The sequence below is a fragment of the Oxyura jamaicensis genome, chromosome 11 (assembly GCF_011077185.1).
Source record: "Oxyura jamaicensis isolate SHBP4307 breed ruddy duck chromosome 11, BPBGC_Ojam_1.0, whole genome shotgun sequence".
NCBI classification, from domain to species: domain Eukaryota; kingdom Metazoa; phylum Chordata; class Aves; order Anseriformes; family Anatidae; genus Oxyura; species Oxyura jamaicensis.
In genome coordinates this window covers 284,094-300,239 of record NC_048903.1, presented here as the reverse complement: position 1 = coordinate 300,239, position 16,146 = coordinate 284,094, and the positions used below count along the sequence as shown (strand labels likewise).

The 16,146-nt window shown below is 39.8% G+C and overlaps 1 protein-coding gene across 1 annotated transcript in view; it reads right to left on the bottom strand.

Moving 5' to 3' along the window:
* Nucleotides 1-16,146, bottom strand: part of RSPRY1 (ring finger and SPRY domain containing 1) — a 38,481-nt gene that overhangs the window by 15,809 nt on the left and 6,526 nt on the right. Inside the window, exons 2-7 of the mRNA XM_035337023.1 lie at nt 11,455-11,640; nt 8,782-9,275; nt 4,891-4,943; nt 3,339-3,451; nt 2,366-2,492; nt 921-979 (exon numbers count right to left, since the gene is read on the bottom strand). Coding sequence (XP_035192914.1) covers nt 921-979; nt 2,366-2,492; nt 3,339-3,451; nt 4,891-4,943; nt 8,782-9,128 — 699 coding nt within the window. The 5' untranslated portion in view covers nt 9,129-9,275; nt 11,455-11,640. The remainder of the gene's footprint in view (nt 1-920; nt 980-2,365; nt 2,493-3,338; nt 3,452-4,890; nt 4,944-8,781; nt 9,276-11,454; nt 11,641-16,146) is intronic.

Below are 16,146 nucleotides of genomic sequence, written 5' to 3'. Positions count from 1 at the left end.
ACATTTAAGTGGGTTTTGATGTGATCAGGCAACATCGTAATTGGAGGTAGAAAAGGTATAAGCTTGGGCAGCCAGCCCTCTGTCATGACATGCAGCAAAGCCTGGTTATTTTAAATATCTGTGATGGTTTTACTCGAGTGGGCAGCCGAGCTCCACCACAACCGCTCTCACTCCTCCCCTCCTTAAAGAGGAAGGGGGAGAAAAGACAACACAAAGAGCTCGAGATTTGAGATGAGAATGATTTAATTAAAGGAAAGGGGAGAAAGAGAAACAAAAGAAACAACAAGGCCGCACGGAAGCACAGAGAGAAAGAAAAAAGTTATTCTCTACTTCCCATCAACGAGCGATGTTCGGCCACGTCCCGGGAAGCAGGGCCTCAAAACGCGTACCGGTTGTTCAGGAGAGACCCTCCCCCACGAGAGCCCCCCTTTTATTGCTGAGTGTGACATCAGGTGTTATGGAATATCCCTTTGGTTGGTTTAGGTCAGCTGCCCTGGTGATGTCCCCTCCCCATCAATTGCCCACCCCCAGCCTGCTGGCTCTTGGGGGCCTGGAAGGAGTTCTGATGTTGTGCCAGCACTATGCAGCAATAGACAACACTGGAGTGATACCAGTGCTGTTCCAGCTACGAGTGCAGAGCACAGCACTGTGTGGGCTGCTGCAGGGAAAGGTGACTCCATCCCAGACAGACCCAACACAATATCTTAAAATTAGAAAATATGAGCAGCAAGGTACCTTATGTTTTTCTGGAGGGATTATTTTCCATTGGGCCTTTCTGAACTTAAGTCTCAACTCTTTGTACATTACCTGTATTCAACTAACTTTTCACAATAATCAAAAAACAGCAATTAGAATGTCTTTGCTTGTTATGTATGGATACCATACAAGATATGTACATTAAGAAAGACAAAGACACTTACCAAGCTGTGAAGTAAATACTCTAGTATGCCTGGGCTGAGTAAGCCTATACTTGCAGGACCTGTAAGAGTATCACAGATTAAATCCATCCATAGGAACTATCACATATCCATCATTGCACAGAAATATAATACAGAAGAAATATTGTTCCCAAATATTTGCTATACAAATAGCTACACTATTACCAAGTCACAAACATTTGTTTTACCTACTATAAACAGAGACAGTTCTAGCTACAGTTTTTGAAATAAGACTCCATCAGCCTCTGCTTAACATTTTTATGCTCATTTTTTTTTTTTAAGAGTCTGGCTCCCCTTTACTTTTTTCTGAAGAATCTAGCTCCCTTTTACTTCCATAGGGAAAGTATAAAGACTAGCTCCATTCATCTGTAGTTCAAAATAAGCAAAACTAAGTGTGTAATATAGCCTACTTGATAGTTAATCATACAATTTGCAACAGCACCATGGCAAACTGCCAATTAAGAAAATCATCCTGAAATACTGCTTGTTTAATCAAGAGTTACAAGGGAATCAAACTCTAATATCTCTGAACTCTAAGAAACTGCAGCAGGCAGTTTAACCAGTTTTGTGTGAGCTACTGCAATGAGGTAAGTTCCAAGATCACTAAGAAAAAAGTGGGTATTGGATCTCATTTTGACTTACTATAACAAGAAGGTGGAAGTATAACAGCATAAAATGTTTCCTGTCCTTGTTCTTTACTTTGACAGAAATACTAAAATTATGTTTTTAAGAACCATTAGGTGATACCGAACAATCACTTTTTTTGTTTCTTTTTCCTGTCCACTTTCAGAAGAGGCGCTAAAAACTACATAGAAAGATGACCATCAGCAGGAAGGAAGTGTAATCATCAGTTTCCAGCAGGGTACTAGAAAGTAACAGGGCATAAAGTGTTCTATATGAAAAATATGAAGTCTCTTTAAAATATCACTGCTGGGATTCTAAATAACAGCAGTGAATCTTTTCAGCTAACTACAATAAAACACATGCTTAGCAGCAACAGCATTTTTCTTTCTACACTGCCTCTAAGACTAGTCAATGAGCAGGAGTATTAGATCAGCAAAGAACTATGGTTTTCACAGCAATTCTCAAAGGGCCAGACTAGATCTTGAGAAAAGACCAATTACCAATGCTAAACCATATATCGTAAGCATAAGTGTCGATGCACAAACATATGCATTTCAAATTGCTAACCAAAGTAATTATCTTTTTAACCATCTGGGATTGTAAATTCAGACCCAAACTAGTGACTGTTGGCTGAATCTGACTATTTGAATTAAGGAGTAGAATTGGTCACACCTGTCAGACAAACCATCCCCCCACATGCAGAACATTATTCAGTTCTAAAAAACATTTCTGAAGTAGTCTGCACCATGGGTGCTAAAACAATAGGCACTCAGCAAGCTTTCAGAATAAACCCATGACTTTACCTGCTAACTTCTCTGCTAAACAGCCCAGTACTGCAGTTGTATTCCGATGTTTGGCAGGGTGACAAGCATCCTGACAAGCAGCAGCTCCACTTAAGTTTAGTATTTCAGTTAACTTCTGTAATGCATCCTGAAAAAGAAAATCTTTTCAACATCGCTGACACACAGTTTTCCCCAATATACTACAAGTTATTTTTTACAATATATTACTAAAATCACCATCACATTAGAGGCAACATAGGATGTTACCTAAGATAAAAATATAATAAAGATAGGACTAGAAGTTCAATATTCCCAAGAGTTGTAACTTTAAAATTGCCAATAGATTGTTGGCCATTTAAGATGTTAGATCAACAACTATAGGATACTTTTGGACATACAAGCTCCTATAGGAAGAGGATTTTGCTATTGTCTTTGCTTGGTTTTCATTCAGCAGCTATGACAGTATTGTTACCTAATCAGCTTTAAGTGCCCTAGAACTCACTCCTTTTGGGTGGGTTGCACCTACCATAACATAGTTAAAATGTCATTTAACATCAGACACCCAGTTACATTGCATTCACTGCACATAGCAGGGAAGGAATAACAACTGAACAGTGACTTGTGCATATGCATCTTTCAGAACTTGAGCAAAATCAGCAGAACTTGTCCTGCTTTTGCAGCATCCATACACATTTATTGTACAGTATGCATACCACATGGCAGGAGAGGAGAGCAATGAAAGCAACCAAGGACCAAATGCCTCATTTTTCCCTGGGGACCACTGCCTTTTCACTTTCCTGTACACTGCTTCTAGCGTTAAATACCAATTAGATAACAAGCCACCACAAATTACTCCAAGTTACATGTTACACCCATTTTCAGAATGGCTAACAGTCTTGTATCACTGATTAAACCCACCCAGAAGCTATCATGAAGTGGCAACCATGAATAACTGAAATTCAGTTGCAGATAAACACATACTGCTTCAACTTACTTTTGTTGGCAACGGACATTCATCAAGTAGTAGCGTTATAACAGCTGGTCCCAGTGGATCTTCTAGTGGAATAACTCTAATTAAAGACTGGACAACTTCCAACCAGCCTTCATCTGTCAACCACAAAACAGAAGTAACATTTAGAATTAACACTGCAATTCTGAAGTGTTCAATATACATCAGCAAATTTAAATTTAAGTTTTCAATCATTAAAATTACCCAGTGATTCCAAAAGAACTAGGAAAAATGCTTTACATTTCGCATCAATGTTTTAGTTTGCAGTAGTTTGGAAGTTTAATTTCAAGGGGAGAAAGAAGTTTACAACAGCTTAGGCAACGGTATACAACTTTGTTTGGAGAACAGTCCTGCCCAAGCCAGAGAATACTTCAGTTTCCACTAGAATTAGGAAGACACACTCATGACAATTATGGACAAGCACTTTGCTCCTGTGTAGTAACTCAGGAGTTCAGTGTGCAACATCAACTCTAAGTGTTGAATGCTACACTCATGATTACACTGAAGAAGATACTACTGGTCAGGAGAAAGAACATCCTTCCTGAATTCCCTCAAGTAACACAAGACCTTGGAGGAACTGCATTAGCTTGTCCTATGCCTGGACTTCCAAAGAAAATCTCTTCTCAAACTGAACAGCTCTCAGTTTAATGAGTAGACAAGGCCTTCTACTTATATACAAATTGTTGTTTACTTACAGATGTTAAACTACTTAACTACTAAAAAAGTAAACAGATTTGGATTTACAAGAACAAAAGCTGCATTAGGAGTAAAATCGGAGGTAATTGAGTCTGCATCTGCATACAAGTGAGTGAGGTTAGAAGAGACTTAGTGTTCCCTTCTACAATGACAAGTAAATACAAAACAAAGTATTGAAATTTGTTAGCACATTACCCCAAAAAACTTTACTTAATTGCTGTAATAGTTAGTGAGGTTAACTTATTTTAATACAGTAACATTTTCTGGTACCAATACCAATTCTATTAATATCCACCAGAATTCTGGTGGAGGTCTTGAGTTGGGTGAGTTGCACCTACCATACCAGAGGTAAAGCAACCCTCATAAGGACACAGCTTGGCTTACAGAAGAACTTGGGCACAGAGTTTGAACAAGTACATCAATAAAACAGAGGTCTAAGGACAATAAAAACCCTAGACAAGAGGTATGTACTATTAAAGGAAGTACTGTTTAGCAACACTGAAACTAAGGGTTTAAGCCATGTCTACATATATGGGCTGGTTCTGCCCTAGTGCAGACAAATTCTTTGTGGCTTGTGGTTTAATGCTATTACAGTGTGCTTGGGAGCCAGTTGGCTCCTTCTAGAGAGCTCATGTAGGAAGGGTAACTGAGTTCAAAAAACTCAGATACCATCAGCTCTGTGATTCTTCAGAAGGACAGAATTACATTTTGGAGTTAGAGTCCCTAGAGCTACAGCAAATTGATAAAATACATGCTAGAAGTACAGTTATTTTGCAAAGAAAACAGTGCTGTTTTTTCCTTTGGAGTCACAACTGAAATGCCCAACACAGTGCCTTGATACCTGTTTCTGCCATTTCATGCAACGTGATCATTGAATAAGGAGGCTCCTGGTCACTGAAAGAGATATTACACAGGTCAAATTTATGCACAACCAATGTAATACACAGACAGAAAATTAATCCAGTAAATATTTAACGAAGAGAAAGTTACATGGGCAGCAAAGTGCTAATGCTATTTTCAGATCCAAAACAAAGATAGGATTTAAGCCTTTTTCTGGCTTAGTCAACATCCGCCTATCTACAATAGCTGATATATGAAATTGTTATCCATACTCAAATGTCTAAAAGCTAAACGTAATGCTTAGACTTACTGCTATTCATCAGCAAAGTTCCTCAGAATATGTAACAAGAGACCATTTCAGAGGTCAGGAAGCATACCAAGAGCAGTGTACAAGGGACACACCATAAAGATACTTTTTCTAGGAACATTGCTGACTTTTCCCCCTAAACTGAAAAGCATGCTATCTAGCAGCATCATACACTACAAACTCATTAACAGGAGCAGTAGGAAATCATTAAGACAGTTTAACAGAGGACATTTAATGCAATTCCTTTTGCAACATAGGAAACAAAAAAAAGAAAAATCCATTAGATTAGTTTCTCAATTTGGTTTGCTAGGGCACGGGCAGGAACCTATTGTCAGGTCCTCTTACTTGAGCAGGAACTGTTATTAAAATAAGTACCTAATGCAAGGGCTCCAAAACTCTATTCACTAGGTATCTCCAGTACCAGAAAGGTTTATGCAGCAGCATATCCTAAACGCTTTGCTCAGTGCTACTTAAGCATTATGAACTAATCCCAGGTTCAGAATGATGTGTTCCAAAATCAATTACATTGATCTTTGAAATGAAACTAGAAATACTAAACACTGATCAATTTTAGAAAGTTTCAACACAGGTTAATTATACAGATAACAAAGCTACCTACTTTGGAGGAATTATAGAAAAATCTCAGGTTTGAGTGATTATAGGATAAAAAAAGCATGCTTTTCTTACCAAAACCTCTTAACAATCTCTAGTCATTATTTCCACAAGAAAATGCAAATGTGAAACTTTACACTTTCATATTGCTTTAACATTTTAAACATTTTTTTCTCCCCCCCTCCCCCCCCCCCCAAGCATCTCTTCACCTTCCATCTGGAAACTTATCTCACCAGCAGGAAAAAGTAGTGCAATGATGCAAGCCAAATTATCTCGAGAAAAACAGTTAAGACTCTTGAAAGAAAGAAAAACAACACCACAGACTGCAAGTAAAGGCTGTGATAAAAAGAATGACATTTTTATCAGCAAGATTTCCTGGTTCTCTTATGCATAGCAGGTGTTAACAGTACTAGCACTGAGCAAAGGAGTCTTGTTCAATTCACTTATGATTTTAACCACTGAATTTCTAAACATCTCTTGCAGCACCCACCTTCCTTGTATTTGGAAACAAAACAAAGTAATTTTGCCAACATCTCGATTTGTGAAGCACCACTTAGGATAAACTCCAAAAATTAGTATTTATTCTTTTGAGGCTAGGAAATGAAACTTCACTCCTTTCTTTCTAGAAAGGAGATCTCTAGACAAGAGGAACAAAAAGTAATCACCATATACTTTGGGTCCAGATTGTTTTTTTTTTTAAATCTCAAGCAATAAACAAGGAAAGCAATGGTTCATTGTAGATCACAGTACAATAAAGTAATCTACAATTTATCTCAGAGCATCCCCATGTATTTTCATGGAAGAATTAAAAAAAGGGTTTTGCCTTCCATTCTCCAGACTCATATCTTTGTCTCTTTACATCTGTCTTATCACACTGAAGTCTGTATTTCCAACTTACTGTTACTGACATGTTTCCGTTTTAATTTATCTGGGGATGGTTTTTGACATGAAGTTTGTCATTTTCCCTACCATCTCCTTCTGTTTCAGTTTTAGTGTTTCCAAAAAAAATCCAGCTCTAGGGGGAACAGGTGATAATGGCACATACTTATCCCTACAGACTCACACAGAAAAAAAATAAAGTCTCCAGAAATGGATCCCTCCTCCCTCCCCACACTGTTTATTCCTATTAACCTAAAAAGGGCCATCATTATCTTGAAGTCTCACAGGAAGGTTCCTTAAGCTCTTTTTCAGAAACATTTAGATAATTTGCCTCATGAAGAGGCTCCCCCATTCTTCACAGCCATTGGTCTCTGTCATACAGAAGAGAGTCTGCAAGACCTTGTACTATTTGGCCATGTTGTAAGACCAGATGTGTCTTATCAAGAGCCTTAACGTTAAGCAAGGGCAACCAATATACCACTATAGCCATGTGGTGCTTATGAGATGGCATCTGGAGTACTGTGCCCATTTTTGGGCTCCCCAGTATGAAGAAGGCATCGCTATAATGGAGTGTGTCGAGCAGAGGGCTGCTATGATAGTTAAGAACATGGTATACTAGCAGAAGATTTATTTAAACCATTAGGGGGGTCAGGGTACACTGGAACAGGGACCCAAAGAAGGGTAGAAAATTGAGATTTTCTGGAAACATTCAGTGCTTGAAGTGGCCTAAGTCACCTGCTCTAACTGGAGCTGGGTTTTAAGCAGGAGGCTGGAGTAGCTGAACTTCTGGAGTCCCTTCCAACCTACACAATTATGAGAGTCTAAGGAAGTATTTCACTGAGTTAATATAAAAAAGCCGTATCTTCAAGAATTTGTATGAAATAAGACTCTAGGATCAGTGACATAACTATGCTTATTATTGTTCAGTATCAAAGCGAAGTGCTTACAAGATTACAGAATTGTTTGCAAGACCAGCAGAATCCACTACGCACAAAAATGCTGTGAAGCAGCTTAAGGAGAACTTTGCTGAAAGGGAAAGGCATGTGAAATTGGGAAAAGGCTTTCAAAATTTTTGCACAGTTTTAACTTAATGGTTTGAAGACAGACCAACAATAAGATAAAAAATAAAATAAACCCCAACCACACACAACCAGAATCCCAAAACATACACACTCACTGTTAAGTTTAAGTTTTCAGGAAAAAAAGTCCTGGTATTTTCATTTAAAGCATTTCACAACAGGAAGGCAAGGCAAACTCCTCCTCTGCAGGCATATTCAAGAACAAGGACACAGGTATATGAATCATGGCTCATTTTGTCCTGAGCCTCATCCAACTTAAATTTAACCCCGTTCCAAAGCTACAGGAGTGTTTTTCTTTCTGTTGCAGCCTTTCTGGTTCCTAACCTGCACGTAACCCAAGAGCGATGAGCTACCTTAATCCTTCATTTTGAGGTCCTTTTATAGCGGTCTGTAAAAAGGCATGCAAAAGAAAAAACAACACTAGAAGAAGGATCTATCCATAAATATCCCACATGCCCTCAGTGGATGCTTCGAGCATGCAAGGAATGCAGTATTAGGATCATAAGCTGAACAGTCACAACGTGCAGTCTTTAAGAAGTAGACTTACAGGCAGAAAGAAAACCTCAGTCTGTTTACGCAAACTAACAAAGATCATAGCTCTCAGTTTTACTTAACTATTTCCCAAGTAGTAAATACAGCCTGAAAGCAAAAATTGATTGTTAAGCAAAGTTTTTAAGACTTAAGTGCTCAAGCTCTGGAAGATTCTTTGCTTCCTAAGCTGTATTTCTATGCCAGGCAAGCAATACTGAGCCCACTCCTCATCCCATCTGGGTGTAGGCCCGCACAGGAACTGTGAGAAAGCTTCTCAGCTCCTGCAAGAGTCTGTACCTGGACGCTCAGGAGCTACGTCTATTACCTAGGAAAGGTGCTGCTCTCCTAAGCCTCCAGATGGAAACACGCTGCTGCTTCAGGGAGGGCCAGGTGCAGATCGGTGAGAGGATGGAGTCAGTTTGAGAGGAGACAAGAACATTGTATTTTTCATTCATGTTGAATTATTCCTTGAGGTGGTACTTACTTATCTACTAACGTCCGAATTACAGCCAGTGTGTCAAGTACTAGCCCATCCACATTCTGTTTTTTCCTTCTTGGTTCATGAGGCCCTCGACCCCTCCTAGGTGGCCGGACAGGGTCCCTTGGGTGGCTTCTTGCTTCAGGTACACGTACTCTACTGCTCTCTGTTTGTCGATTCTGAGATTCCACGTTGTCTTCTGCTCCACTGTCATCACGGCAAACACATGAGTTTCCCATATTGCAAGCCCCCAAAGCTCCAAGTAAACGGGGAACGTGGCGCTCTAGAGTCAACAGTAAACCTTGAAAAAGGCTTCTGCTAGCATAGAACACAAGGAAAGCAACTACAATCATCTAGGAAGTTTTAAGAGTAATGTTTGTGTGATCCTGTGAACTGTGTTTGCATTATATGCGTTGTTATCAGCTGGAATGAATAGGAAGTTGAAGGCTTAGTTTCCGATATAATTGGTTAAAATACACATTGGTCATCCAGAAGGAGGTCTGAAAAAGCAAACCCAAAACAAGAGTCAGTGTTACTACTTCTAATGAATATTAGAGTTCTCACATTGAACAGAACTAGTCTTGTTGTACCTAGGAAAACACCTTGGAAACATACCGTTTGCATCTGAAGTCTGCTGGGGTAGGGAAAAAGGATGGATGAGGAAGAGCAGGAAGTTCACTGGTTAAGTAGGCTGCTCCCCCTGCCCCTTTCATTTTTATACAACCTGTTATTTTCCATTTTTTGGCTACAGAGGTACAGCTTTGTCCTTAAACTAGTGCACTACCACCCTTTAAGTACTAACAAATCAGTTTCATTTTCTTTGTTGTCTATAGACACATACTGTTCAGGCTACTCAGCTAACGGCTGCACATTTAAGAATCTCATTTCACACCAGGAATATTCAACATGATTTCCAGACAGATTCTACAAGATAGATGAAGTTCTACAGAACTAAACATACAGTTTTGGCCTATCACAGCAAAATATAGATTTAGCAGTGAACCAAGTGTTTAGTCCACCTGTGTGTAAACATTTTTTCAGAACGTGCTTACATCAATTGGATCCTCAAAGATGCACCAAGTACTGACCCCAAAGTAAGTATTACAAGCACCACTTTAATGCCTACAAATCTGAGATTTGTAGAGGGGTGTTTTCTGTGCAAGTTGGATGATTTTTCAGTTCCAGCACAAAGTCAGTCTTCCATTTTTGAGAATCAAGAATAATTCAGTCATTCTTGCATTCTTAATTGAAAGGATTTGGATAGAATACAGGCCCCGTAGTAACTATGATTGTAGTACAGTCCCTACACATCATTGAATCAAGAACACTAGCAAGATCAAGAGTATTCGAAACACTACCTGACCACAAAGTTATTTTTCAAGCCATAGGGTATACTTCTATATAACATTATATAAAAACTCAACTAAAATAAAGCCTTACTAAAAACATCTTTTCACTGCTTAGGTACTCCAAGCATGTCAGGATAAATAAGTTACTTTCAAGACTAATTTTTTTTAAAACAATAACATGCATTAACATGTAAGCTAGAATGATGAATATCAGGTTATTACTGTTTTAAAATTATATAGCAAGCATGTAGCAGCATAAAACTAAAAGAAAGTTGAAGGCAATTACAGCCTTTCAAACACAAAAGGCCCCTTAGCACTTCAGCCAACAGGCAATCGTGCCGTTGCTGCTGCCATCTGGGGCAAGATTATGACAATATTATTTGGGAAGCCAGACACCAGTCGTAGGAGTAAGCATAACATCAAGTATTTGAATGGAAAGCTGTCACTGAAAAAGCACTTCAAAGAAGCTCCCAGACTCTTCTATATGTTTTAAGTACATTACCTTCAGTATACTGAAAAGTTCAGTATTAAGGTAACTGAAGGGTAACTAGGAAAACTAAGCCCATCAAGTGATATTAAATGTCATAAATACAAGATCTTGACTTCCGGTTCAAGAAACTTCTAAACCGCCAATCATTAACATGGTTTCAGTATCACAGCATGCTTGCCTTATTCTCTAAGCAGTTTGACCACAGCAAGAGGTGGGACAGCAGGCTCAGTAGCTTTTCCACCCAAGCCAAGACAGCTGTTACCTCCCCAGTCAGAAAGTAAACTGTAGACTTAAGGGTGCCAATAGAGACTGCATAGAACGCAAGCAAAATTGTGTAAGATCACAGCCAGACTGGTTCAAATGACTTTTGAAAGTAAGCAAAAAAACCCACCCCACCATAGAAAACAAGCACAGCTAAGAAAACCTCACCTATTTTAAGGAATAACTCGTTACACTAAATGTAAAATATGCCTTCCTAGAAAAAAAATGTATTTAGGTATCCAAATAATTTAAGGGTGTTTTAATAACACAATACTGAAGTTCAGAACTGCATTATTAGTGTTCTGCATTATTAGCGTTATGGATTACGAATCTGTAGAGATTGTGTAAAGATTGTTCCATAACATAAAAATGTTAACACAGTAAATCTACTTTGTCAAACCCTGTCAAAATGAGTATGAAAAAACTGTGTTTTAGGGATCAGCAATGATCAGAAGCCTACCAAAGGAAACAAAAATAAAGATGTCAAGATCAAAACTGATTACTGAGACCTGGGTTTTCCGCCTGGCAACATTACGCATGATTAAAAAACAAAAACACAAGTGATTACAATCAACTCACCTTTAAGTGTGTTTGGTTCAGGAACAATTGGGCTTGCTCATAAAGCACTGTAGCAGAAATAGACTGTATTTCTTCAGGGCACAAATGCATTTGTATCCGAAAAACAGCAGTATATATGCTTTTATCATGGGCAGTGAGTTATTACAGTAAACTGCTTTTGCTTTTAGGAGCTATGCCAGAGAGTCCCTGAAAACAGAGAAAAGAAAGAACAATTCATTTAGAGACTGCCTCCCAGACAGACATGTTCCTCCTCCTCTCCACAGCCGCAATGACATCAAGTCATGCTGTTATTTTCAGCTGCAGTCAGCCCTTACGGGGGAAGTTCTCTCTCAGCTCCAAAACCAGTTTGCCACCTACCAGCTTAAGGACCAGACACAGCTACGGAAACCCCAATCTGTTGCTACAGCCGAGGCACCAGACACCACAGCAAGCGCAGAGCGGTGACCGATACCCTGCTGCAGATTACTGCTTGCTGGGGGAAGAGCCGCAGCATTACCTGGCCCAGATCACCCTCATGTAGGCTAGGGACAGCAGGAAATCAAAGCAAGTACGCTGTAGAAGGTGGTTAGATAAAAGAGACTTTTTAGCAGCTGGACTCAACAGTCCTCATGGGTCCCTTCCAACTTGGGATATTCTGTGATTCTGTGCAATGACGGGATACACTCCCCTTGTCTAGTAAACAGCTGAGTTTGACAGCATCCACTTGTACATGAGAGTAAGTAACCAACAAGGAGCTTATTTCCATGCCTCAAGAACTGAGGTATTAAATAGCCCATAAGCTAGAGGAAGAGAGGTTCTGAAGTGCAAAGGAAAAAAAAATCCTTTCAAACAGTGGTGTTCAAGGTTGCATTTGAGCTAGCATATTTAAGGGAAAATTTACAACATTATAATCAACCGTGAGCTTAGTATTAGGCCACTGGTAGCTGTGTTGCTGTTGAAATAAAGAGGACTGAGCTCCGCACATCTGTGACATGCATGCCTGTCAGGGATAAAGTGCCACTAATGCAAGAGAACAGAAGTAAAGCCAGTAAAGGAGAGAGCTCATCGTACAGACTATATTTTCACATGAGAAAAAGGCATTTCTAAAAATCGATAAACACCAACACTTTTGGAAGAATTTTGAAAAAAACACTTTACAACTCAAATGCAATTGACATTTCTGAGGTTTCATTTTATTCACTTCTGTAAGAAGACAAACAAGTTTTAAGGATGATCAATCCTGCTTCTGTCCAGACCCTGAGACCTTAGTGACAGAACCTGCAACATGACAAAAAGTGTTTCGCACATCTTGAAGGATGAAATACATTGTCTTTTTCAATGAGAGGTGAAAGTCTCATATATACATGAAAATTTTGAGACTGAAAATTTAACTTCAAACCTAACCTTAGGAAATACCTGCTCTCAAGAATTCCTGGACACAAAAGTAGTTTTTTACTCAGAAATATTTAGCAGTCTACTTGGAGATATTGTGGGAATAGAAAAGTATGTATTTGTTTATGACTATGTAAAAACAAAATTTGAGAAACAAAACCAAGAATAGCACAACAGCAGTACTGAGGTAGGCCAAGATAAGCCCACCCTCTTATCTGGCAGTGGATCCTTGAAGAGAAGCATGGGTACGAGCATGGGATTAGAGATAAATAGGCTTTCTCCTAGAGTACTCGCCCCAGTGTCAGCAGCTCAATCTCCTGAGACAGACTGCATGTGTGTTTTCCTGTCAAAACACAGCAAAGGAAGAGAATTAATCTCTCATAAGCCATTTATATTTTTTCAGTAGTTACATAGCTAATAGCCTGTGCAACTGCTTTTAAAACATAGCCACGTTCCATTATAATGCTGTGACCCATTGTGTTAGAAACGATACCAAACTCCCCAAGAGCATAGCTTTGGAGATAAAATCAAAACACTCTTTAACCCCAAACCGTCATGAGCTAACAACTAAGATCCACCTCAGCAACAGCACAAGAACTAGAACAAGACTCCCAGGAAGGCACAGGAACAGAAACCTGTTGCCTCTTGTCTGAGCTACCCCAACATCACGGGAATGCCATTTTCTGAAACAGCTTGTGCAAGTCAAACTAGAACTGAAAGTGTTCAGATGAAGTGACTGTGCATGAAACTACCAGCAGTGATTGAGCTACAATATGAAGAGGGCAGGCTCTCCGTGTTAAAAGCTGTCCTGCTTTCCCCACTATTAGCTCAATGTTAGGCGACTCAAACATAGATGCTAGAAAGCCCTATCCATACCAGTTTCCCATTTGCCTGAAGAACATTCTCTGACAAATTTATGAAGTGATAAGACCATAAAAGGTGTTCACAAAAGCAGCCACATTTATAGAAACGATAACTTTAAGTGGTACATCAAAGTAAGTTTAAGTACAAGAAGAGGTAAAGGCAGTAGCCGGTACTTGTTTCTCAGCAAGAGGGCATCCTTTCACTCTCAATATTGACCATCACATGTTGTTTTGGGATGCAGGACTACTAAGTTGCCAAACACATATCAAAGATTTTTTTTGCTCTGTAAAAAACTGGCACTACAATTTCTCTCACCGGCATCATCACACGTGGCAGCCCACATCCCTGCCACCCAGGCTTGCTTGCAGGTCCAGCCAGGAGGCAGCGGCCTCCTGCCCTAAGCAAGCCACTCAGAAGCCATTTGACCACTTGAGTGGGATGAAAGCAGCCACTGGGCACAGCTGAAGCCCACAGCAGCTTTTGGGGCCACTGCTCATCCCCACCAGCCTTTGGGACTGATCCCCTTACCGCAGCCACCCTCCGGACTGCGCCGGTCTCCTGAATGGCCGAAACATTCCTGGATACACAAAGGATCAACAAGCTGTGTGAACTGACCAGCCTGCCACAGCTCTGGAAGTCCAATGGGGGAAAACAAAAACTCATCAGCCATTGAACTGAATACTATTCGAGTGGATCTAGATGTGCCTGGTGGCACCAATGGCAAGCCCACCCCCAAGAGGCCTCCTCTCAATCATCTGATGGAGCACACCCATGGAGAAGGCAGCTGGAGGTGGCATCAGTCTCATTTTCTCTGTAATACACAGCCCAAGAATCAGTGATTCATCCCCTGAAATATTCAGTTACAGCCAACCATAATAGTGCCTCATGATGGAAAAAAGCCTCTCCTTTCCATGAAATGGAGTACTTTGCCAAGAAAACAAAAAAACTTTATACACAAATGAGTAAAGACTGTTTCAGCTACTGGAACCACTTCTCCAGCTCCTGCCACTATCACAAGTGAGAGCAGTGTTTTCTTCTCTTAAGAGCAGCATAATGCAGATGCTCCATCAGTGATACAGTAAAGTTGATAGCCTTTCAAGAGCTAAACTAAGTTTTAGGCAGCAATTTCCTATTAAGGAGATAAAATAATTAGAAATATTCCCTCAGCATTTCTTTTCCAGAAAAATTATGCTCCTAAAAAGGAAGGGATTGAAACATTCGTGATGCCAGTTAGATGAAAGAGTTCAAACTACAAGAGAAGGAGACACAGCTCTGAACTGCTGTAACCCAGACATAGAATAATAGGGGGGAAAGTCCTGTTTTGCAAATATAAGCTAATAACATGGAGAAGATGACAACTTTGAAATGGTTAGGGTAGGTAAGAAAAACAACAAGAATTCCCAGCAAATTAAATACAATTGTAATGTGAAATTGAGATTTTCTCAGGATATCATATTGAGGTTAGATGCAGACCTCCCAGCTGGAAGACTTTAGCAACTGAAGAGCAGAAGCTACTTAGTGCCCACAGCAGTGACCAAGCAGATGCAGAACTGGACTGCAGGCTTCAGGAGGAACAAGTAAATTCTGTGTTGATTCTTCTGTGTGTAGTAGCTAAACATTTTGTAGAATCTGAAGCAAAACCCTAACACAATTATTTTCTTTAAAAATATCCTGGAGGATAACACTATGGGAAACAGCATTTACTGTCACCCAACATGTCACCATTTGCAGTACAAAGCCATTGATGCAGTCATGTGGTTTCTTAGTAGTCATAGTAAAAGCATCCTAAAACAAAAGCAGACTGATCTTGAATGTGCCTGTTTCACATAAAAGGAAAAATCACTTTTCTAACTTGCCAGCTCTTACCCAAGTGCTTGTCAACCGTTGTGGGGCTGTACAGGGCTTATGTAAAAAATTTGGGCTTTCGTAAAAATTTGGGCTTTAACCCTGCAACTCCAGAAACACACTACTTTGGAATCTGATTTCTTGTTGGACTTGGTGTGGTAACAGTCAAAGGAGAAAGAAAAATTCTAACAAACATTCCAATAGCAGTTTTTTTTTCCCCTGTAGGTTTGCTATCAAAGTCACATTTTATAGTCCTCTGTACATTGGACTACTAATTTTTTTTTGCCTTTAAATCTGTTTTCAAGCTGGTACAGGAACACTTAAAGTTATGATATGGATTTTAAACCAATTCTACTTTCTCTCTTAAACCAGCATCTCCAAAGCAGGCCTGGCAAACCCAGCAGCAAGGGGAAGAGAACCCTGACCCAGCCTGGCCTAACCTGGCCTCAGGGACAGAGCAGCACCCAGGGCCGCCAGGCATCAGAGTGCTCTGCTGCAGTGCCTTCTGAAACAAACCAAAGTAATTACCACTTCCTAGCTTGCACATCTCAGAGGTCTAAATTTCTCATGATCATTTAGATGGAATTGTTCCTATGCCTTTAGAAAAGGCTA